Source organism: Gavia stellata, chromosome 2 (genome assembly GCF_030936135.1).
Source record: "Gavia stellata isolate bGavSte3 chromosome 2, bGavSte3.hap2, whole genome shotgun sequence".
NCBI classification, from domain to species: Eukaryota; Metazoa; Chordata; class Aves; order Gaviiformes; family Gaviidae; genus Gavia; species Gavia stellata.
This window is the reverse complement of record NC_082595.1, coordinates 21,264,210-21,285,952: the sequence shown is the minus strand read 5'-3', so window position 1 is coordinate 21,285,952 and position 21,743 is coordinate 21,264,210. Positions and strand designations below refer to the sequence as shown.

Sequence of the window (21,743 nt, the reverse complement as noted above, 5' to 3'; positions counted from 1 at the left end):
GTGGCATCTCTAATTTGAGGCAGTTTCCTTTAAAATTCTTCTCTGTAAATTCCTTTTCTTCCAAATACTGAGCACTCTGCGGAACTAAATCAGATTTTGTAGTATCTGTATAGGAAGAAAGTGTCTAGAGGTGTCTTCAGATCATCTCAATGCAGGAGTAATGCAACCTAAAGGAAATAGTAAAAGAAAATCCTAGGAGTGCAGAAGCATCATTTGGCTAGGACTTTTTTGATATTTTATATGAAAATAACTAGTCATGATGGTATAAAATATATTTTATAGTCAAGCCTTAAGACTGTGGCCAAAACTTTGTATAGAGCCTCGAACCAAACTTTCAGAGGCTGATGGAAAAAGATATTAAAGTTCTGATTTAAAAATAAAATAAAAATCTTAAAAAGCCCAAGAACGGGCCAATGCGTTATTTAAATAATGTGTTAATATAGTATAGACGCCAAAATGCTGAGAAACTGAGAGAGGAGTACATTTCCCTTGTCACGCAGAAATAGTGCAAATTAGATCAGTGTTAGAATAGACAATAGCAGCTGTGTGTCAGCAGTTTGGGAAGAAAATCCCATCTCATCACTTGATTCACCATTTTTTAACAGGGGAAGGCTTTTAGAAATTAGACTGGCTATAGAAAATCCTAAGAAATCAAAGAGAAATGTCTAATGGCTCGTTATTTCTTAATCTTTTGCTGTGTCTCAAGGATCAAATCAGGTCAAAATAGTGTGTAATACTGTAGGTGCCTTTGCTCAGTCACAGACTATGCACCAGTCTTCAGCTGGTAAGGAAAGCATCAGGAAGCCTAACTTTTATTATACAGTAATACATTGGATAATAATATATTATACAGTTTACCCAGTGAGCTGTAGAAGCGTACTTGAAACAGCAGCATAAGCACTAAATAGCATTAGGACTAAAGGATTTTTAACAGAATTACCAAGTACGAGCTTTTGAATCAATTGAGTAATTAGAAAAAAATAATCTCAATATACATGTTGGCAATGGAGACATCATGCGGAAACGGGTAGATGAAACAGGAAAACATTTAGCTACTTGAAATGTAAGAATCTAATATTAGCTGGCTGGCTGTTCTCTAGTCAATGGAGAAATCAGCACCTGCAAAGTGTGATTCATTTCACTTCAAGCACTTACTTTACAATGGATTGAATCACTCCCTACGTTGATCTGTATTTTTGCATGGACTCTGAAGGAAGCATAGACAGTTAGCTAGATTAAAGGCCTAAATTTTACATGGTTGAAGTTAGGTAAGATGGATCATGTGCTTATTAAGATTTTTTAGAGAGATATATATATGATTGCAGCCTTCTTTGCGCTTTATAGCAAGGTCATGCTATACAGCTTGTATCAGAAGTACAAGGCAATGGCAGGTAAACAACTGTTTTCATCTGTTTTTATAAGAGCTTACCCATGTTGTTCTATGAAAGTAAGAGCTATGAAATAAAATCTTGGACAGCATTAAAGGTGATGAAGGTTTTTCTGTTAAATACTTTTTGGCACTCTGGCCCATCTTTACAAACATACCATGTAAGTGTAAATTATTTTTTTGAAACAAACCAGTTACAGGTGCCAGACAGTATAGTGATCTCACCATGGTCAGTTTATGGCTGTTTAAAATCATTGCTACAAAGATATTACTGTGCACCAGTACATACAGCTGTGTGAAGAGATTCCACTGGGGAAAAGAACTTCCTGTCTTGCTATTCAGAATACTCACATAAAACACATTAGTCACTTGAAATACCTTTGTGAAACTTTGAAAACACTTGTAAAGTGGGGAACCAAAGGGTTTGGCTCTTTCATTCACAAAATTAACACAGCTGGTAAAACTGCATAGAAATACAACAAATAATCATAAACATGCATATGTGGGAAGTCTGACCTATCCTTCATCATCTATCTCATGCTATCTAACTGTAGTTTTAATTAGTTACCTGAGGAACTTGAATTTGCATTGTCTGCACTTGCAGAGAGGTAATGTGCCAGGAAACATAAGCAAACAAAAACTCAGCAGTTGTCTTCATCCATCTAACTTTATACTCTGTCTTCAAGAGTGGCTGTGACAACATACCTAAGGATGAGTAATAACAGGGCAAGCACATGTTGCTCCCTTCTCCCTAATTCTTTCCCAGCCTCTAAAAGGTGATTTTCTGAGCCTAATCTGGCTTGTTTGCATGGCAGCCCTCAATGGATCTCTCAAATATTTTTAATCTTTCATTGAGCCCATGTAAATTTCTTGCATCGGTAGCATCCTTTGGCAAAGGTGTCTGTCTGCATATTTTGTCTGCTGTTCAAAAACCTCCTTCAGGTGGTTTTGGTTGCCAGTAGCTTCACTTAGTGACTTAAATCTCTTATTTCCTAACAATTTTGAAAACCTGCAATGTCCTTCTTCGGCCAGTCCTAGCCTAATCAGACGTTCCTTTTGTAGAAGTTGTTATATGTTCATAAGGCATAAAACGTCATTATTCAGCATCATAAAACAACAATCAGTCTAGCTGTCTGTTTCTGAAATTTTTCCAATACTGAATTACTGCTTTTGGAATGAAAGGTCCAGAACAGAACATACTATTTGTGGGTGGACAAACAAAGGCTTTATGTCGTATTTTACGTAGGCTTTATGTTATTGATTTGTATACTTCATGTAGTATGCCCTCATATGTTATTCTCTATTACTTTCCTAATTAATTACTCACATTTTGATTTGCCTTTTTAACAGCTGACTAGTACTGAGCTAATGTTTTCATGCAGCTGCAGTGCTAAAGCGTTGCTCCTGATTAGAAATGGTCGGATCAGAGGCTATAATTTTTTTGTGAAGCTAGGACTGTGTTTCCTGTTGTGCATTCCTTGGCATTTTTATTTTATTACCCTGTGGCTCTGTCCTATAAGGTCTTTCTGTAGCTCCTTATTGTCTATTCACATCCTTACTTCAAAGACTGTCATATCGTTTGCAAGTTTTCTCACCTCACTATGCATTCTCCTGTTCCAGTTTGTTTCTTAATATTACAGCACATGGATCACAGCACAAAACCTATGTAGGGTTACAATGGTGACCTTCTCCAGTAGGATGGCTGACTATTTGTCTCGTACTGTTTCCTATCTTTTAATCAGTTACTGATCTTTGCCGAGACATTCCCTCTTATCTCATGAATGCTCAGTTTCTTTGAAAGTCCTTCTTGGTGAGGGACTTCTCAAAATATTTTACAGAGATCCAAGTTGATTGCATTAACCAGCTTATGTATATCCTCACACTGTTTAAACTTTCCAAAAGCCCCCCAACAGGTTTGTAATGCAGGAATTTTTTTTCCAGTAGCCTGGCTGACTCTCCCCATACACATTGTATTTGTCCAGGTATCTCTAGTCCTTCTGTTCATTATATAGTCTCTCCTTACCTGCAACGGATACTATGCTTACAAGCCAGTAGTTGCACTGATCCCCTGACACCAGTTTTAAAGGCTGGCATCATTTTTGCTGCTGTCTTTTGCTCAGGCAATGAGGAAGTCTTAAATAAGGACTTAAACACTGCTTTTAGTGTCTCAGCTATTTCATACCAAAACTCACTTAAAACTTCCATTTCTGAATACTGTTTGGCCCCTGTTAACGTCTTAGCATCCAACCTCTTAGTGTGTAACCTCTTTTGCAGCTTTTTAATTTCAGAAAGATTCTTCTCTCCTGTAATTCTCTCCCATACCCAAAAAGGCTCTCTTGTGGGAATTTTACTATGTTCTTCTACAATAAATGCATTGCAATGAATTCATATAGCTTCTCTGCTATGGCTTTTATACCATGGTCCTGTGGACTCTCACAATTTTTGTTCCTTCTCTATTGGAAGAAGGATTTAGCACTGATTTTGACTGTTTTGGTTAGTTGCTCCTTAAACACTTTCTAGACTCCTTAATTATATTTTTAGAGATATTTCTTTATTATTATTTAATATTCCAGAGTTTTTGACCCTTTCTGTATTCTGCGTTTTAATACAACTTCAGCTATTTGAAGAACACTGTTTTATTTTTAATAGCTTTTAACAATGTTCTTTAACATTTGTCAACTTTCTAAATCAGTTCTTGAAACAGAAATATTTAGTCTTAATCCCAAAAGGGATACTTTGGAATGATTGCTATTAATTCCACTGTTACATACCTTATCCATTAGGCTGCCAATGTAGATCTGATTAATCAGATAAAAGAATTGGTTGTAAATTGTAAGCTATTAACAATTAGCTTTTGCTGATTTACTCGAAAATACTTTTTTCTGCTGTATAAAGTTCTGTTTTATCTGTTTAAAGAATGTTCTCCTTGTTTTCTTTCCCTCTTCTATTTCATTCAACTCCCTAAGACAGGATTCAAGAATGGACAGAAAATAGCTTGCAAAGCTGAATGATGTGGTGATTAGTGACTTCTCTGCATATTGTTGTGAAAAGATGCCTGATCATAGATCCTACAGCAACAGATCCTTAATTCTGCTCTGATTTCAGCTCCTGAAATTCTCGGGGGTGAACTGCTTAACCTGTCCTTGAAATCAGAACAAATACAAGGCATAGAAATTAAATGTTCGTAAAGTACTCTGACAAGAGCTACCACAGTCATTAAAAATGCTTAAAACCAAGCTACAATTCTACTCTAGATTCAGATTTAAAATATAGCTTTAAATTTTATTTGAGTCAGTATGGAAAATCTTCTCTTATCTTTCAAGCTCTGCATTACTGTACTTATGTGTCTTAAAACATTGTACATGGATGTGGCAGAAATAGAAGTTAGAGACCTATTTTAGCACTGCTTTGACCTGAAGGAACTACATGTATATGCTTCAAAAAGCTGCCTAGAATAAGGAGAGAATTAATGCTTTCTGCTTGAATCAATATATCTTTAGAATGCTGAGAAATAAGTTCCAATTTTGTCAAAATTTAACTGTCCCTTGGTTTACCTATGCTTTTCAAAATCTTTGGTCATGTCACTTAACATTCTGGTTGGCTAGCTGCTGTGATGTTCTTGTTATAATATTTGAAGTTTTCTTGTTGCCTTTTTTTACTCTTTTCCCCCCATGGATAGAGAAACTTCTTATTTTTCACCTGAAGTCACATTTGTATTAGTGACTAGTGTTTAGTGACTTTAGTTGACTACTTCAAGCTGACTATAAGTATTTCTGCTAGCAGCTGACACTGGACAAGGAAAGAAGTAACTGAAGCAGAGAAATTCTTTATTACGTTCCTGTTTTCATGAAAAATTTTCTCAAGGAAGGAAAATACCTTGATCTATGTGACAGAATTGTTTCTTAGCAGTGTTGTCTAAAACTTTCAAAAAAGCCCACCAGAAACGTCGTTTCTTTTCTGTGGGAAGATGGGTGAAAAATACATTACTGTAATAGTTAATAAACTTTTTTTTAACTGATCTCTTCACCGAAATTCAGAACCACACAAGCTAAATCAGGAAGGAGGAATAATAGTTAGTTTTCCTTATTGACAGAGTCCAACTTTACTGAACATAACAAGAATAAAAGGTGATGTCATTGTCTTGACTTGCTTTTCAAAGCCCTTTCTCATCAGTACTCAACCAAAAGCAGAGTTGTGGCCATGCTCATACAGCTTACTCAAGGTGATGGTGTTATGAAACATCAACATCAATGGTATGAAGCATGTGTGGAACCTCCATCCTGGGAGGTCTTTAGGAATAGACTGGATAAACATTTGTCTGAAGTTAGAGGTCTGTAGAGCAGGAAGAAGAGTTGAAAGGTCTCTCAAGCTTTCTTCCACTGTAGAAACTGTTGTCTTTCAGCTACTCTGGTCATGTTCTTCCCTACAGTAATGTGCAAATCTTTTCTTAAAAAATTCTGGTCAGTAATGCCCTTTGTCTCTCACCCACCCACCCAATTTGTTTTGTTAGATGCCTGTGTTGTTACAGGATAAAACTAGTTGGTTGATTAATCAAATTATTATTATTATCAAAGAGGTGAAGAAACCTTTTCATGAAACCTTGAACCTTAAAGAACTGCAGTTATGTAATTTCAGTTCAGGTTTGAGCAACCTACTTATATTTATATCAATTCACATTGCACATAAATCTCTCAATAGTTTTAAAAAATACAAACATTTTATTCTTTTAGCTTATGTTGCTATGAATAATCATCAACTCTAAACCTGGTATGCTTTTAGATTCTTTATTATATAACTTATATAACAACTTTAGATGTTACTGTGTTAATAAATTGAGAGAGCAGTTCCCATATGCCACTCACTTTCTGATAGCTCTTTAAAAAAAAAAAAAAAAGTAAAAAAAACTTACTGCACACACTGATTTTGTTTACTTTGGTGGGTTTTTGTAGTCATGTGTCATCATTGTCATCACCCCCACCCCCCCAGAAATTTTGGGGAAAGTTTGGTAAGAAAGCGTCAAGAAAAGCACTATTAAAGAGTAGATCTCCTAAGTTACAGAAGAAGGGGAAAGGGATCTTATCTCCTAACAGAACTGGGAAATTGAATCTCAGAAGGGAGTGAGTGTTGTTACGCTTTTGCACTGTCTCTCAGCCTGCCTGTATTTGGCTGCAGTCCTTTGAACAATGCCATTTGCATTGCCAGAGCAGAATTTTTTCAAACTCATCCCTTTATTTCCTGAATGTTTCATCTGTACTGATTCCTAGACTGCTCTAGTTTGAATATTGGTGGTTCCTAAAGAATGGCTGTTTTAGAAATGCTGAAGCAGTGCTCTCCAGAGAGAACTTTCCCTTCCTGTGCCTGTGTTTTTGTTTGTTTTTTTTTTTCCTGTTCCTCTGTATAAAGGTGGTGGAATGTGGTAGAGACCCATGCCGTCAGGAAGGAGGCTCGGCACTTTGCCACACTGAAAATTCTATTTCTTTTTGTGGGCATGCAAAGATAAAGAGATAAGAGTGCTTGAATATTTGATATTCAAATTGATATGCATCATTTTTGCTTTTTCTTGAGTGCTTTGCTGCTTACTCTTAGAATTTTTTTATTAGGTCTTAAGACTTAATCAGGCACTCTGGCCTTTTTTCACAGCTGGCAGATAAGCAAGTGATGGGGGAGATAACTTAAAAACAATATAGTATAAAAAAAGTTTCAAAATGCATTCTTGTTACACCTTGGTAGAATTTACAAAAAGAAAATCGATGTGTTTTACCTTTTCTATCTTGACCATTTTAGACTATAAGCACTAGAATGCAGAGGAAGGTTCTCTACTGAAAAACAGATTCTTTCTTCATTTGGAATATTCAGTCACTCTGTAAATAAATGGCAAATTACTGCATTTCACAGACTATTTTCTCTGTGCTGTCTCCTTTCAACTCTCACAGCTTACGTATAGTCTCGTTTAGGTATACTCGGGTATGAAGGCAGTGTAAACTCATTAGACAGCCACATCTTTTAGTTGTTCCTCAGAGCCTACAGTATGTCCTGGACAAAGCATAAATGTTACATTTGTTCAGGAAGAAAAATGAAACTACCTTAATTTTTTTTACTAAGATTAAGGGGAAAAAAACCTTACCAAAAGAAAAGAAAAACAACAAATCCTTCTGTATGCTACATGAGGTAGTCAGAATAGGATGGCTAGAGAGATTAGTGTTGTGATAACCTGGTAACATTCACAATGTAGAGAGAAATTTTTAAGTGTGATGTAAAACAAGTCAGCTTATTTCTATCTTTCAGTAAGAAATAGACTCTGTTCTTCCTTTTGTTAACAAAACATAAGGCTGAAAAATGTAAACTGTAAGTACCATTAAATGAAAATTTAATGAAATTATTGAGATTGGAAGGGACCTCTAGAGATCATCTAGTCTAACTTCCCTGCTTGAAACAGTCAACTAGAGCAGGTTGTTCATGGCCATGTCCAGTTGGACCTTGAATGTCTCCAAGGCTGGAGACACCACAACCTCTCTGGGTAACCCCTTCCTGTGCTTTACCACCCTCATGTTAATGAAGGTTTTGCTTACTTTTTGTAATGGGCTCTTCTGGATTTCAGTTTGTGCCCATTGTTTCTTGTCCTTTCCTTGGGCACGACTGACAAGAGTCTGTTTTTGTCTTGTTTACTCACTGCCATCAGGTATTTATACACATTGATAAGATTCCCCCAGAGCCTTCTCTTCTCCAGGTTAAACCATCCCAGCTTTCTCAGTTTGTGGCCCTTTGCTGGGCTTGCTCCAGTATGCCCACATGTCTCTTGAATTGAAGAGCCCAGAGCTGGTGACAGCACTCCAGGTGTGGTCTCACCAGTGCTGAATAGAGGCGAAGGATCACCTCCCTTGACCTGCTGGCAGCGTTCTTCCTGATGTGACCCAGGAGGCTTTGGATGACTTTGCTGCAAGGGCACATTGCTGGCTTATGTTCAACTTGTTTTTTACCAGGACTTCCATGTCCTTTTGTGCCAAGCTTACTACCAGGTGGTCTGCCCCCAGCCTGTACTGGTGCATGGGGCCATTCCTCCTCAGGTGCAGGACTTTGCATCATGTCCCATCATCTAGGTCATTAATGAAGATGTTAAACATTTGATCCCTGGGATACACCGCTAGTTACTGGCCTCTAGCTGGACTTCACGCTGCTCATCATAATCCTTTGAGACTGGCAGTTCATCTAGTTTTCAGTCCACCACACTGTGCATTTATCTAGTCCATATTTCATCAGTTTGTCTATGAGGATGTTATGGAAGACCGTGTCAAGCACATTTCCAAAGTCAAGATAAAGTCTACCAACCTAGTCATCTCATCATGGAAGGCTATTTGGTTAATCAAGCATCGTTTCTTCTACCTAAATGAATGCAGACTATTCTGTCACCTTGTCCTTCATATCACAGATTGGTTGAGGTTGGAAGGGACTGCTGGAGACAATCTTGTCGAACCTTCTGCTCAAGCAAGGTCAGGACTTGGCATTTCCCTTCGCAGAACTGCATGAGGTTCCTTCCTGTCAGCCTGTTTCTCCAGCTTGTCGAGATCTCTTTGGATGGCAGCACAACCTGCTGGTACGTCAGCTGCCTCTCCCAGTTTTGTGCCATCAGCAAACCTGCCGAAGGTACACTTTGGCCCATCACCCAGATTCTTAAGAAATTGTTGCACAGTATTGGACTCTGTATTGAGCCTTGGGGTACACAAGTAGTTATTGACTTCCAGCTTCACAGCTCTCTGGGCCCACCTGTTCAGCCAGTTTTCAGTCCACCTCGCTGTCTGCTCATCAGCTTCTTTATGAGGATTTTATGGGAGACAGTGCTGAAAGCCTTACTGAAGTCCAGGTAGACAATGTCCATTGCTCTCCCCAAATCCACCAAGCTAGTCATTTCATCATAGGAGGTTATCAGGTTGGTCAAGCATGACTTCCCCTGGGTGAATCTGTACCAACCACTTCCTCCATGTGTTAGGAAATGGCTTCAAGAAGGATTTGCTTCATATCCTTTCCAAGGATTGAGATGAGGCTAACTTGGATCCTCCTTGTTCTTGCTGAAGATAGGAGTGACATTTGCTTTCCGTCAGTCCTCAGGTACCTCTCTTGACCTCCATGACCTTTCAAAGATAATTGAGATTCAACAGGCAGGATCTATTCTATACCTGTTATTTCTGCAATGGTAATTGTATCATATGTACAAAGAAGAATTAACAAAATAGCAAGAAAAAAGTTAGATTGGGGTGAAGTCTTGTCTCCAAAGTAAGGTATGTAAAGTAGGGAGCATAATTTCAAACTGTGACCCATCATCACAATTAATATACTATCTTTGCAATTTTAACCTATAATATGAAGTCTGCTGCAAAGTTTAGGGAATAATGTGATGAATTTAAGCTTATGTATGTAGCCATTATATAGGTTTGGTGACAATCCATACTCTGTGGTATGATTTAAGATATATTTTCACTTGATATCTTTTGTTTTCTCAGGGAGCTTGAATTGTAGCCTTGTTGCTCTTTGTGCCACTTGGAGGTATCTCTTGTAGTATATTTGTAAATGTTGGTGGGCTGCTGTCTAAGGAGAACATCCACCCATGTAGAGTTGTAAGCCCAGTTTCTTTGTCATCTCTGTAAACATGTCCAACTGTGAATAAAATAATTTTAATTCTCATCTCTGTGTATTCTTCTGGTTTTCCCCCTTTGTGTACCACAAGCTAGTGGTAATGCCGGTTAGTGAGAGACAGACCCTTGTGGTCATGTTCCTTGAGTGACTAAAAAGAGGCTGTTTGTTTGAGATTATCCTTCAGCACTTTTTAAGCATTAATGGTTTTTGCTTTGTAGAATCTGTGTTCAATTAGTCCTAGAATTTTAAGTGAAAACAGACCTCTGTAAAAAGAGAGAATGTATTTAAAACTGTTTAGGATTTGTAAAATTGTTATTCCCATAAGCTTAAACTGAGTAAGATGTTTCAATTTAGAATGGTCTTGGAAAGGCACTACTAAAATATATAAATCGTTCTTTTTTTCTGTGACTGCTCCTAGGTCTAGGCCTTCCTCTACACCTACCATACTCCTATTTGTCATTGTAACAGTTTTCCAGAATGTTCTTTAGATTTTTGCAAGTTTAAAAGCGTGTTCTGCCTAGTGCTATTCTAAAGTTTAAATCAGCATTGGGTTATTTTTGTTTTTTTTTTTCCTTCACAGTATAGACTTCCAAAAGAACAATCCAATACACAAATTAACTGAAGAGGAACTTCTGGCTTTTACTTCAGTAAGTAACTTATCTGGACTTCTTAGTAAACATGTTTTCACTTAATATTTAAGTTAAGTACTAAACAGTAACCTGTCAATCACATTAATCATGAAACTGTTTGTAAACCAAATCTGGTTTAGTATTCAGTTGTTTTGTTATTTGAAGAAATAAAAAGTGGTGCTGAAGTTCAACCCAGTTTTGAGCCATCATCATGCGCAGGATAAGCTTGACATCTAAAAATTTCACCTAAAAATATGCACAGAACATTTTTTTACATATTTGTTTTTGTCTTTATTAACTCTATGAATTATAATGTAATATTAAACCAAGCATTTTTACAGCAAACTCCTCCTATGGCACTAGTGTTGAAAGCGCTCTTTGAACAGTGTTTAAGTGGAGTTCAAAAGGAATTTCAGCTTTATTCTGTCAGATTTATTCAGTCTATGTATCAGTTGTTCTGCTTAGACATGTTTCTTCCTAGTTCAATGGCTGATTTGCTGCAGAACAGTTCTGTAACTTCCAAAGAAGCCTCGAAAATTCTAACTCAGTATTTTTTCAGTGTAATTTTTTTTTTACTCAAGACAAAACACAATTTGCTTCCTTACTCGGTCTTTTCTGGTTTTATGTGGTTTTTCAACAATAGTTCATGGATGTGGGGGGTGGAGGAGGAAAGGCTAGTGATTATATTGCTATTTTTGCTTGCTTTCCACAATGTTAGAGTTCAGCTTTGGTGCAGTAAAGAGGGCTTGCTCTCCTACCCAAGCCTTGTAGTGTGAGACCCTTTTGCTATAGTGGTGCCATATGAAAAAGTAAATTCTTGTTAAGAATTTGCAGATAGGATCTCAGAAAAAAGCCCTTTGATTTCAATTGAGCTAGAATTTTATCACTGACACTTGTAGTTATGTGAAAGGACTATGGACAGTAATCTAAGGTTAACTACAATAATGGTTTGTTGTTGGGGTTTTTTTGTGGTGGTAAAAGGAAGTTTAATCTGTAGAAAAGGAAATCCTAATCTTTTTATTAGATAAATGTAAAATAGGTTGGTTTTAAAGTAATGTTTGTTTAGGATCCTATGCTAGTACAGCACATGTAACATCTGCATGAGAGAGTTGAGTGAATCACTGCAGAACAGTTTGGTTTATGTAGATTTTCTATTTGTTGCTACAGTGATCATAGTGCTTTCTCATGATACACTTGTAGTTTCTGAAGTATTTTGTTTTGAACTACACCTTTCTGGGGTACCCAATAAGGATATTAAAGAATGTTGACCATTAAAGGAGAGGAAAAAACTTACAGAAAGAATAAATATGTACAAAGTAAGGAAATGCACACATAGAAAAGGTTGTAGGAATGAAAAAAGGTGGTGAACTGCGTACTGCAAACTTTTTAAAAAAAATGATGAAAGTATTACAATACAATTTTTTTTCAAAAATAGTGTTAATGCAAATGTATGAAATTTCAAGATGTGCACATAGTTTTGTTAAAACAAACCCTGCCATTTTTGCTGTTAAAATAATATATTTTAAGTTGAGGGTTTTTTGTGAAAACTCAGAATTTTGCTTCTCTTATTTTATTTCCTGTCAAACTCCCTGGGCTTTTTTTGTCCACTCCCTGTTTCAGTCTTCCCACTCCCCACTATTGTTTGCATAATTCTTGAGTGGAAATGCAGCCATTATATACCTGAATACTGAAATAACTTCTTCATATATTCTATCCTTTTAATATTAAGTGGAGTGATATTGTGATAACAGAACATCTTTAACAAGGTTGGCCCTACTACCATACTTTCCAGAATAATGAAACCAAGAGTGGGGTTTAGTTGTTTTAACGCTTGAGTTTTCAAACATTTAAACACTCTTCAGGTTGTACAGCAGAGGAGGAAAAAGTCAAGGTAGTACATATAATAGACGAGAAAGATAATCAGCTTTACTGTCATGTTTTATGTGACATTGCTTGACAGATCATATTACCTATTATCTGAGATGTAAGAGATCTGTTGGGTGAATTCGTCATACTGATGAGAAAATTAAACTGCATTTTTCTGCCATCTAGTGGCAGATTCCTCAAAAATCACAGGAGAGCTGATGAACTTGCTTCTTAAATATTTATTGCAGTGACTGTGCAGAGCTTATGTTTACACTCATTTATTTACTTATCTTTTTATAGAGCTTCTAAGTCAACTACAGCTTGCTTCACCCTTGTAAGATCAGCAGCCACTATCAGGATAGTTTTCCAGAGAAACACAGCTGAAAGATACGTGTAGGCTTCCCTATCACTTTGTGCTCCGAATAGCAAAATAGAAGGGTCTATAGCAGTAAACAAACAGGAATGTAGATCTCACTAGTAGTGCAGAATTCAGTGAACAGCAGTGCTTAAAGAAGTAGCTGGTAGCCTAAAAATTAGAGGAAATAATAATAAATGTCAATATCAGAATAGTGTTCTTTTAAACTTTTGCTTAATGTTTCCAAGTTAACTTTTTGTACGGCCACAATTCAATCTTACCATTATTCTCTCTTTTGATCTTGACCTATGGTCCCAAGACACAAACAAGAACAAGTATGATAGTAACATTACCATTCCAAATCTTTCCTGGAAACTGAAAGCAGGACTCGGATATTAGCTTATATAAGTTCTTTTCAATAAAGGCATCTTTTGTGGAGTTCGCACCTGAGCCTAAAATTGTGGATAATCACTGCAGAATTTAATGATAAAATCTCTGAGCTCTTCTGCATCTTAGCTCTGAGTCACCAAGGCAAGCAAATCCATCGCTGTCCTCCCTGGCAGTAGGGACGTTCTGTGTGATTGTTAACACAGCCTTGGTTCTTACGGTGTCTGCTAGCTGAGTAAATAAGTGGCACCGCAAATGTTATCACGTCTATTTAAGGTATTTACCAAACTTTGGTACTACCTAGTGAAACAGGCAAATGAGCACTATATCAATGCTGCTCTAGTAATTTCTTTAGCATCATTTAAACTGCTGTGTGTGTGTGCGTGTGTGAGCAGGCATCTTCTCAGCCTACATGTGGATTCCTAAATCTGCAGGCTGGTTAGATGGTTGTCATGCATTCATCTGATATCTGCTGAAATTTGTTTCCTGAAGAAAGGAGGTCATTTCAAGATATCTTAGGAAACTTGAGAAATTGTAAGGCATTTTTAATAGATGAGTGAATCACCAAGAGATCCTCTTGCTTTGGATATTGCAAAACAAATGTATGTGACCTGCAATTTCTCTCAAATGAGAGAATTAAGGTCCAGGTAGTATGAGAGGGAAAGGATGATCAAAGTAAACTCAAGTAGATGATGTGGTCCTGCCTCATACTAGGTGTAGTTTGGCAAACAGGCATTCTAAACGCCCTTTTATATCTGTGGAAGTTGAAAATTACTAGATCTGTAATATGTATGTATTTTATTTTTTTTAAACAACATAGCTTACAGTCCTAAAAATTACACTATTAAGTCACTATTAGTCACTGCTTGGTGACTACAGTCAAATACAAAAGGATTGCTGCTTTTCATTTACTGAAGTTGCTTGGGAATAGTTGCCATTGTCCTAAAAGTACTAACTTCTGTAACTAAGAATTACTTTTAGTTTTGCTAATTTTTTGATGCAAGGTGTGAGTGTGTATCAAATCCTGTGTACTTGTTTATGTAGACTCATTGGCTGGGATAGCTCCTCTTGGTACAATAATTTGGACATCAGTGCTTGAGGCGTTCCAGTCAAATCTGTTCACCCATCATAAGCATAATACTTAAATTTTTAAGCTGTTAATCTATAGCTGATATTAGATACATTTGATTTTCTTTATTTTTTTCTGCTTATAGTTGAATTGTTGATCTGATATCTTTACATGAGAAGTAATGTAGCTCACATGCACTTAAGAATAAACACAAAATTGGACATTGATTTTAAGGGGAATTAATTTTTTTCCATGCATAACAGTTTAGGGAAACAGTTATAATGTTTTTTATTAATTTATTATGGAACACTTGGACTCCTAAGAAAGCTAAGATCTTATTTCAAAATCAAATATCACACAAGCTGCTTCAGAGACAGTTATGCATGTGATAATTGGCAAGCTTTCTGATTTAGCTAACTGAATATTGCATTTAAAAGCCATTTTTAAGAGAGGGAAAGAGGGACAGTAAACCAGTAGTGAAACCCAGTGCTTCTCTGTTAGAATTACTGGTTTCTTCCATATAATAAGCTTTTTTTCCCTAGAGCTTTCTGTGTAGGAAGTATATGATGCAAGAAACCAAAGAACTAACTCAGTACTGCTTTGTAGCTTAGTTTACTCATGGCTCCCCAAGTTAGTTTTTACAATGCCTAAATAAGCTTCCTTATCCTATCTTTAATTTCAATGGCTTGTTTTTAATGTAAAAATACAAATGCGAAGTCTGCTGGGTTTTATATTGGGCAGCATTTTTTCCCTAGAAGTTCACAAGTACATTACAAATCTCTGTGGCCCAATACTTTTTTAGAAAAAAAAATCCTTTTCGTAAATGAGCAAAAGTAGGATCTTAAAATCACTTCTATTAAATATTTGCTGTTTGCATCATTTTGAATAGGTAATGCAGTTAAGACAATATACCAAAGAGGAGATTAAATGAACGATACTGTTATATAAATGTACGTATATTTTTTTAAACAATTTTTTAAAAATTACATTTGAAGCTTAGTAAAAGATGTCCATCATGCGAACATAAACTTTAGAACAGGAAACTAAAAAGTATTTCTGAAATGTAAAAGAGTGCCAGGAACATATGAAAGCTGTATGTAAGAACTGGTAAATCTTCCTTTATGTTTTGATTTTAAGATTATGCCATTCTTGCAGGGAAATAGGGGAAAGATTAAACACTGGATGGTGTTGCATTTTTCTCTTACAAAAGAGAAAAATGTTTTTAAAAAAACCCTCTAAGATTAGACTTTGCAATACAAGTTCTTACAGCTTTATAGAAAGTTTATAGTATAGCTTATAGTTTACATTGTGGGGAGGCAATTCACTGTTTCATAGTCTGATATGACACTCGATAGCAGAATATCCAGCATTAAGGAGCTGCAGCTGGTCCCTAACATTACCTCCTCCATCTGTCCTTGCCCTTGCTTTGTCCAGGAGAAATGGACTTTGTGGTAAATGTAATAAGCACTTAACCCAGTGTGGGAGAATATTACTTTTTTCCCATATTAGTGTGTTATGATCAGGGGACTTTGAGTGGTAGCAACAGTATTAACCTATAAGGGACTGAGGAGAAAAAGCAACCAGAAACTGGAAGAGAAGCCTCTTTGTGCTTCCCACATCTTAGTTCCATATTCGTATCCTTTGGAATCCATAGAAGATGAGAAGGGAAAGAAAAGGGACTGTGGAAAACTTAGTTGCATTGGTTTGTTATACTCCTGAGACTTCTGTCATTTATGGAGAGTAGAGCAGTTGGTTTCTTTATTAAGCGGTGAAAACCAGGAAGAGGAAGCTCTGGCAGCTCTTCTGTCTATTGACATTTTGTACATGTGAGGATACCTTTCTTAAAGAGGAAAAAAAGTGTAATAGTTTTTATTTTGCTCAGAGTACATAACTTAAAAATTATTAACCATCTTCTAACAAAAATACCTGATCATGCTGAAATTCTTCCAGTAATGCCATGAAGGATACCAAGGTCTGATCAAAGACTTGGAGAATGTGGAGGGAGTCTGTCAAAATCCGAGGAATACTATGTATTCCAAAGATGGACCAGATGGGAATGCTTCATGTCTTTTTTTTTTCCCCACTGTGTTGAACTACTGATTCCATAAGAGACTGTTTTTACTAAGAAATTTGAGAATGGTTGGACAGATTTTTTTTTCAGAAGTGGGCATTTATTGAGTGTAATAGAAACTGATGTTGATGTTGTATGGTACCTTTTGAAAATCACAGCAAAGAATTATAGTGCACATTTTATTGAGTGTGTGTGTATACGCATATATGAATACTTTTTCTGCTTTTCACTGTAGGAAGGGGGCTTTGGGAGGAGGGAGTGGAGGGTGGAAATGGGAATGCTTTGTTTTTCTCATCTTTTGTATGGCATTTGTGATATTAAAGTGGAACTAGGGAGCAATTAAATCACGGCATATGATATTTTTAATGTTAAGCCTTCCTATCAAAATCTCTATAAAACTAACATGCCAATTTGGTGTCTAAAGAGAAGTTGTTTATATAGCTTAAATAAAAGCAGTGCATTTTTCTCTGCTGAGAAAATGGCTGCAGTTTTCTTTATATTTTATAACCAGCAAGAGTATTGAAAAGCTCATTAAGAGTGCCATGTGTCTCTGCTGTAACTTTCGTGGCTTTATAAAAAGTCTCTTTCACTTCTTTTCTAAGCTGTGTAGCCCATTTTGAATAACCTCTGTTGGTTACAAGATTATAACACTGCAAAGACTTTCTCTCAGCAAAGCCCGGCTAGTACTATTAAGACTTTTTAGGTAAATTAATTCAAAGCTATTCTATTCTTTCTTCTTTTTTTTCTTTTTTTTTCCTTCTAAGCACTTTTATTCAAAAGTCTGAATCGTTTTCCAGGAATGTCAGGATCTAAACACTTGCTGCTAATTTAGTGCATGTATGCTTTCTGGCCCATCACACATTACTGGGAAATAGGATTGAGTATAGCAAAAGAGAAGCTGCCTCTTTCTGCTGGGGTATCACATGCAAAGACTCAACTAGATTTCTTGGAAGCTTATTCACAAACTGTTTAGTACTTATGTTTACAGTGTATTGTGGATAGGAAATTAACCTAGTGTTGTCAGTTATTTTTGCTGCTGTTGTATTGTATGCATTTAGATGTTTTAGGGTAAAGTAACTGGGTGCTGCAGTACATGCGTAATAAGGCAGGGAGGAAACTTGCATTCCATTCCAAAACTGGGATTAAGTAACAGTCTGTTTGAAGTTGTTTTTATTTTACAAAATATCAACATAATTGACACTTTTATCCCTTTCAACTTTGTTCTTCTCTGTGGTCTGCATTCTTCCCTGTGTCCATGGGATCCACAGCTCTCCTTGCATCATATCTTACAGGAGATGATGCCTGATTTATTGTGTGCCTTTCTGATCAGGAGGAAATTTGGGATAGCCTTTCCATTCTAGAATAGTCTGCTCTTTCGTATAATCTGTACAGAATTACTCAAGCGATAGAATTTAGTGGTCTCACTGAAACTGCAATGGTAAGAGAACACGAAAATCATGTTTAAATATTAATAGATTATTTGCTTGTCTCAGGGTTTGAGAAGTTAAGCAGGCAAATTTGATGACAGTTAGTAACATTTTTTCCCACAGCAGCCTTTCTTCTCCCCCTCCTCCTTCCTCTTTGTCTATCAGCAGCTCACTTATTTTTTCTAGCAACCTCTCTGACAGGCAGTTGACATGTCGCAGGCTTCCCTTCCCCCTCTTGTGTCCTTCACCAGTTATAACTATTAGTTTACTTCAGCAAGGAAGATTTCATTGCAACAAGAAGATTAAATTAAACCCCCTATTCAACAAAATGCTGTCTGAGGTATCATCTGAAGGAAATAAGACAATCTCACTACTCTGTGCAGTGCTTAATATTCCCGTTTTGACAATATTCTGATGATCAGTTCAATTCATATGTTATCAGTACTAGCAGTCACTTTTTTAGTGATTTATATCCCCTGTTTGGCTGGGGAGGGGGCAGATGAACTAAAGAAGGGGTAAATCCAAGTCTCACTTTTTTCAAAGTAAACTTACATTTTTGTTCTTTTACCATAATGTGAGGAAGAATTATTCTTAAAGTTTATTTAGCTGTCCTAATGTCTTGCCCTCATCTTCTCTGCCTAGTTTTAGTATTGTCCCTTCATTTGTTTTTTTCCTAACCCAGCATTTCAATTACTCTAATCTTGCTTGTTCAATAGCATCTGAAAATAATCAAGGTAGTTGAATTCTTGTTTGCTGGTCAACTTGCTACTGTCTCTAAGCAACTGAGCTTAATTTTCTCTGGTCGTATCATGTCTGTAGTTTGGACTGGAAGTAGAACATTTTTCTTACCAGCACCCAAACATTCTTTCTGGTCTATATTAAAGATGAAATATTGAAAAAGTAACAGAATTTTTTTGACTTATTACACAATTTAGAATAAGTTTGATTAGAATGCCATAGTCCTTGATTGCAGTCACGAAATACATTTTTTTTTTTTCCTTACCCCCCCAAGGTGTCTGAAGTTTGCAAATCTGATACTGTTTGTTTCATTTATCATCACTAAAATGTCACTGTTTTGTGGTGGTTTTTTTTAAAAGAAAAACAGGTGCAGTCAATTCTAGCTATTCTTCTCTTCTAGCTGCTTTGGGGAAAATATAAGATGAACTCAATAAGAAATGAATCTATCTTACCCTGCTTTTGCATAAATTTCTTTTTCTATTCCCCCAAAACTAGGAATGAAATTAAATGTCTCCAATGATTTTTGCCTCTTTTTTTTTTCCTTTGGTCTTTTTAATCCTGAAGTTTTAGGTAACCAACCTACTGGAGGGGGTTTCTAATTGGTATTTTCTTCTGGGGATTTACTGATGGTCAATTTAAGATTTTTTGGGGGAGGTGGGGGGGAAATGATGTTTAATCAAGTCCTAAGTCTATAAATCATGGGCTTTTGAAAGAACATATAAAGGGGAAAGATTTGGGGTTTTTAAACTATTTTTGAAAAATTTTCCTAAACAAACACTTACAGCTTATATTCAGCAAAATATCTGTTCACATGCTTAGCTGTCCTCATTTGAGTAAACCCCATTCTGTTCAGCAGTGATCTTGAGTATGTTTTTGCACAGTGTGCTGCCCTTGTAGAAGCAGTTAACTGACTTCAGTATGTTATGGAAAAGCATGGTGCCATCTGTCTTATATAAGGACAAAGGTTAAGCAGCTCTGATTCTGGTATTTCTGCAATATTTCCTTTCTTGTCTTTTATTACAAGCAGCAAGTTTAAATAGTAAAGTGGAATTTTCAAGTGCTGTTGACCAGAAATTCAGATGTTAAGATTAAATTAATATGCAAAACATTTAAATACATCTGCATGGAGGTTGTATGCACATTTATTTTACTTGAATTCTAGTACTGATCATGTGCATCATGTACATTATGACTAAAGAGGGGGGAAAAAAAGCATGTATTCTTGCCAGCACACCCCATAACTCAGCGTTTTTTTTCTTCCACAAACACATTTTTACTAGGATAACTTACATACTGATAAGCAAAGTGTTATTTTGAATAATTGTTTGTAACATCAAATATACAAGAAAATTTCATAAGGTAATTTACATGAAGTGTTTGTGACCCTTATAAAAACTAAATTCCAGTTTTGCGAATACATGAATACAAAAGGTTCATATTCTGTTCATGAAGGTTAGCTCATTGTATCAGGAAATAGAAACAATACCAGTACGTTTAGTGGACTGTTCTTGCAATGCGTATCATAAATGAGTCTCGTGATTACTGTGAGAAAATTCAGACTTTCTTGCTGTGCATAATTTATATGCTTAGCATATATGACAATATGGTATGGCATAAATACTTTTGAGATGTTTGGATTGGCTGCATTAATCATGGCAAGGAGAGCTGTTAGTTATGAAGACTATTCAAATAAATGCCAATAAAATGTATAAAAGCATCATGTTCTATTTGTTTCAATTCACAAAAATGTTTTAAAAATATTTAAACTATTTAATGTTTTGCTATCTGTGAAGCTGAGATTTGAGGCCTTTTCTGAACTGAAATAAAATCAAAACACTAGATATTATTTGGTGTATTTTGAGGTATTCGAGAAGACTTTACTGCCTTGTCTATATTATCCTTATGCATGTATTACATTAATTAAAGTGGTGTTTGGGCTTTTTTTCTTGAAAGACTTCACGCCTTGTGTCAGCTAGACTTTTCTTCAGTACATTTGTCAGAATATTTTGGCCAACACATTCCACAATAACTTCTATCTAGTCTAGACAAAAGATGAGAGAGAAAATAACTTTTACAGATTTCTCTAAATAGGCTGTGAAAGATTTTTCTGTGCTGTAAAATGACACGTTGATTTTAAGTTTACAACACTCGGAGAGAAACAGCATATGCATTTGCATTCCCCCAAATTAGTATCATACCTGGTTTGTTCTTATCATTGGCTAAAACTCAGTATGTTTTCTTTGCTTTTTAGTTTAATATATGTCAGTGGAAACCTTTTCAGGTTTAGAATGAAGGAAGGAAATACGTTTAGAAAATTGGTTTTGTTTTGAACATCTTGCATGGTTTGAAGCTGTTTAATGGCTTAGCAGCAAGATTCAGAAAGCAAGCAGGTCATTTAGTTGCTGGAATAAGGCCTATTTCTCATCCTACAGCTTATTGTGTAAGAATTCCAGTGTGTGTATTTATTTGTCTGTATATTCTGTATCTTTCCCTTATGTAATAGTAGGCAAACGTTTATTTATGTGTGTTGAATCTCTAACAGAGCTGGGAAAATGCAAAGCTTGGAGGTGCATAACTAAAAAAATTGCCTCTTTTGTTTGTCTAAGGGAAACATCTTGTAGCTTCTTCATCCAGTTTTCACAGTCATTTTAATAACTACTGCTGTTTATGTGCATAATACAACTGGACAGGTATTAGATTGTTGTGTTTGAATTTTAATCTGTTACAGCTTGTGCTTTTAACTTCTTCCAAGTCTAAGCACATCCCAGACATTGCCTTTGGTCTCTAATAAATATATTCAGAATACAGCTTCTCTCTACGCAACTCTGTGAAATTTAGGAATGTTACTCACTTTTGCCCACCAAGACAGGATTTTCTTTCATGCTCTCCAGCAGTCTCTCACTCATTCTTTTTCAGTATTAGTCACTTGTGCCTCTGTCAGCTTCCCTTTTTGTTTGCTCATCCATGCCATATTCCCCTCAGCCCTTCTTTGTCAGCTCTCGCCTCTTGTTTATCTGACTTTCACTCTTGCTCTCATCTTCCCTAATTCCTTTCTTTCTCACATTTTTCTGACCCTATTTTTATTCCTTTCCTTCCTCGCTTTTCATTGCTGCTTAAGGAGTTAGTCTTTTTTCAGGACCATTGTGTCTTAAGTCTCTGAAAGGAAGGTGGCTGCAGCTTTGTTTT

General features: G+C 36.2%; 1 protein-coding gene across 1 annotated transcript in view; it reads left to right on the top strand.

Moving 5' to 3' along the window:
* TTC27 (tetratricopeptide repeat domain 27) overlaps positions 1-21,743 on the top strand; it is a 133,521-nt gene that overhangs the window by 35,150 nt on the left and 76,628 nt on the right. The window contains exon 9 of the mRNA XM_059834758.1: positions 10,596-10,662. Within this exon, the coding sequence (XP_059690741.1) occupies positions 10,596-10,662 (67 nt within the window). The remainder of the gene's footprint in view (positions 1-10,595; positions 10,663-21,743) is intronic.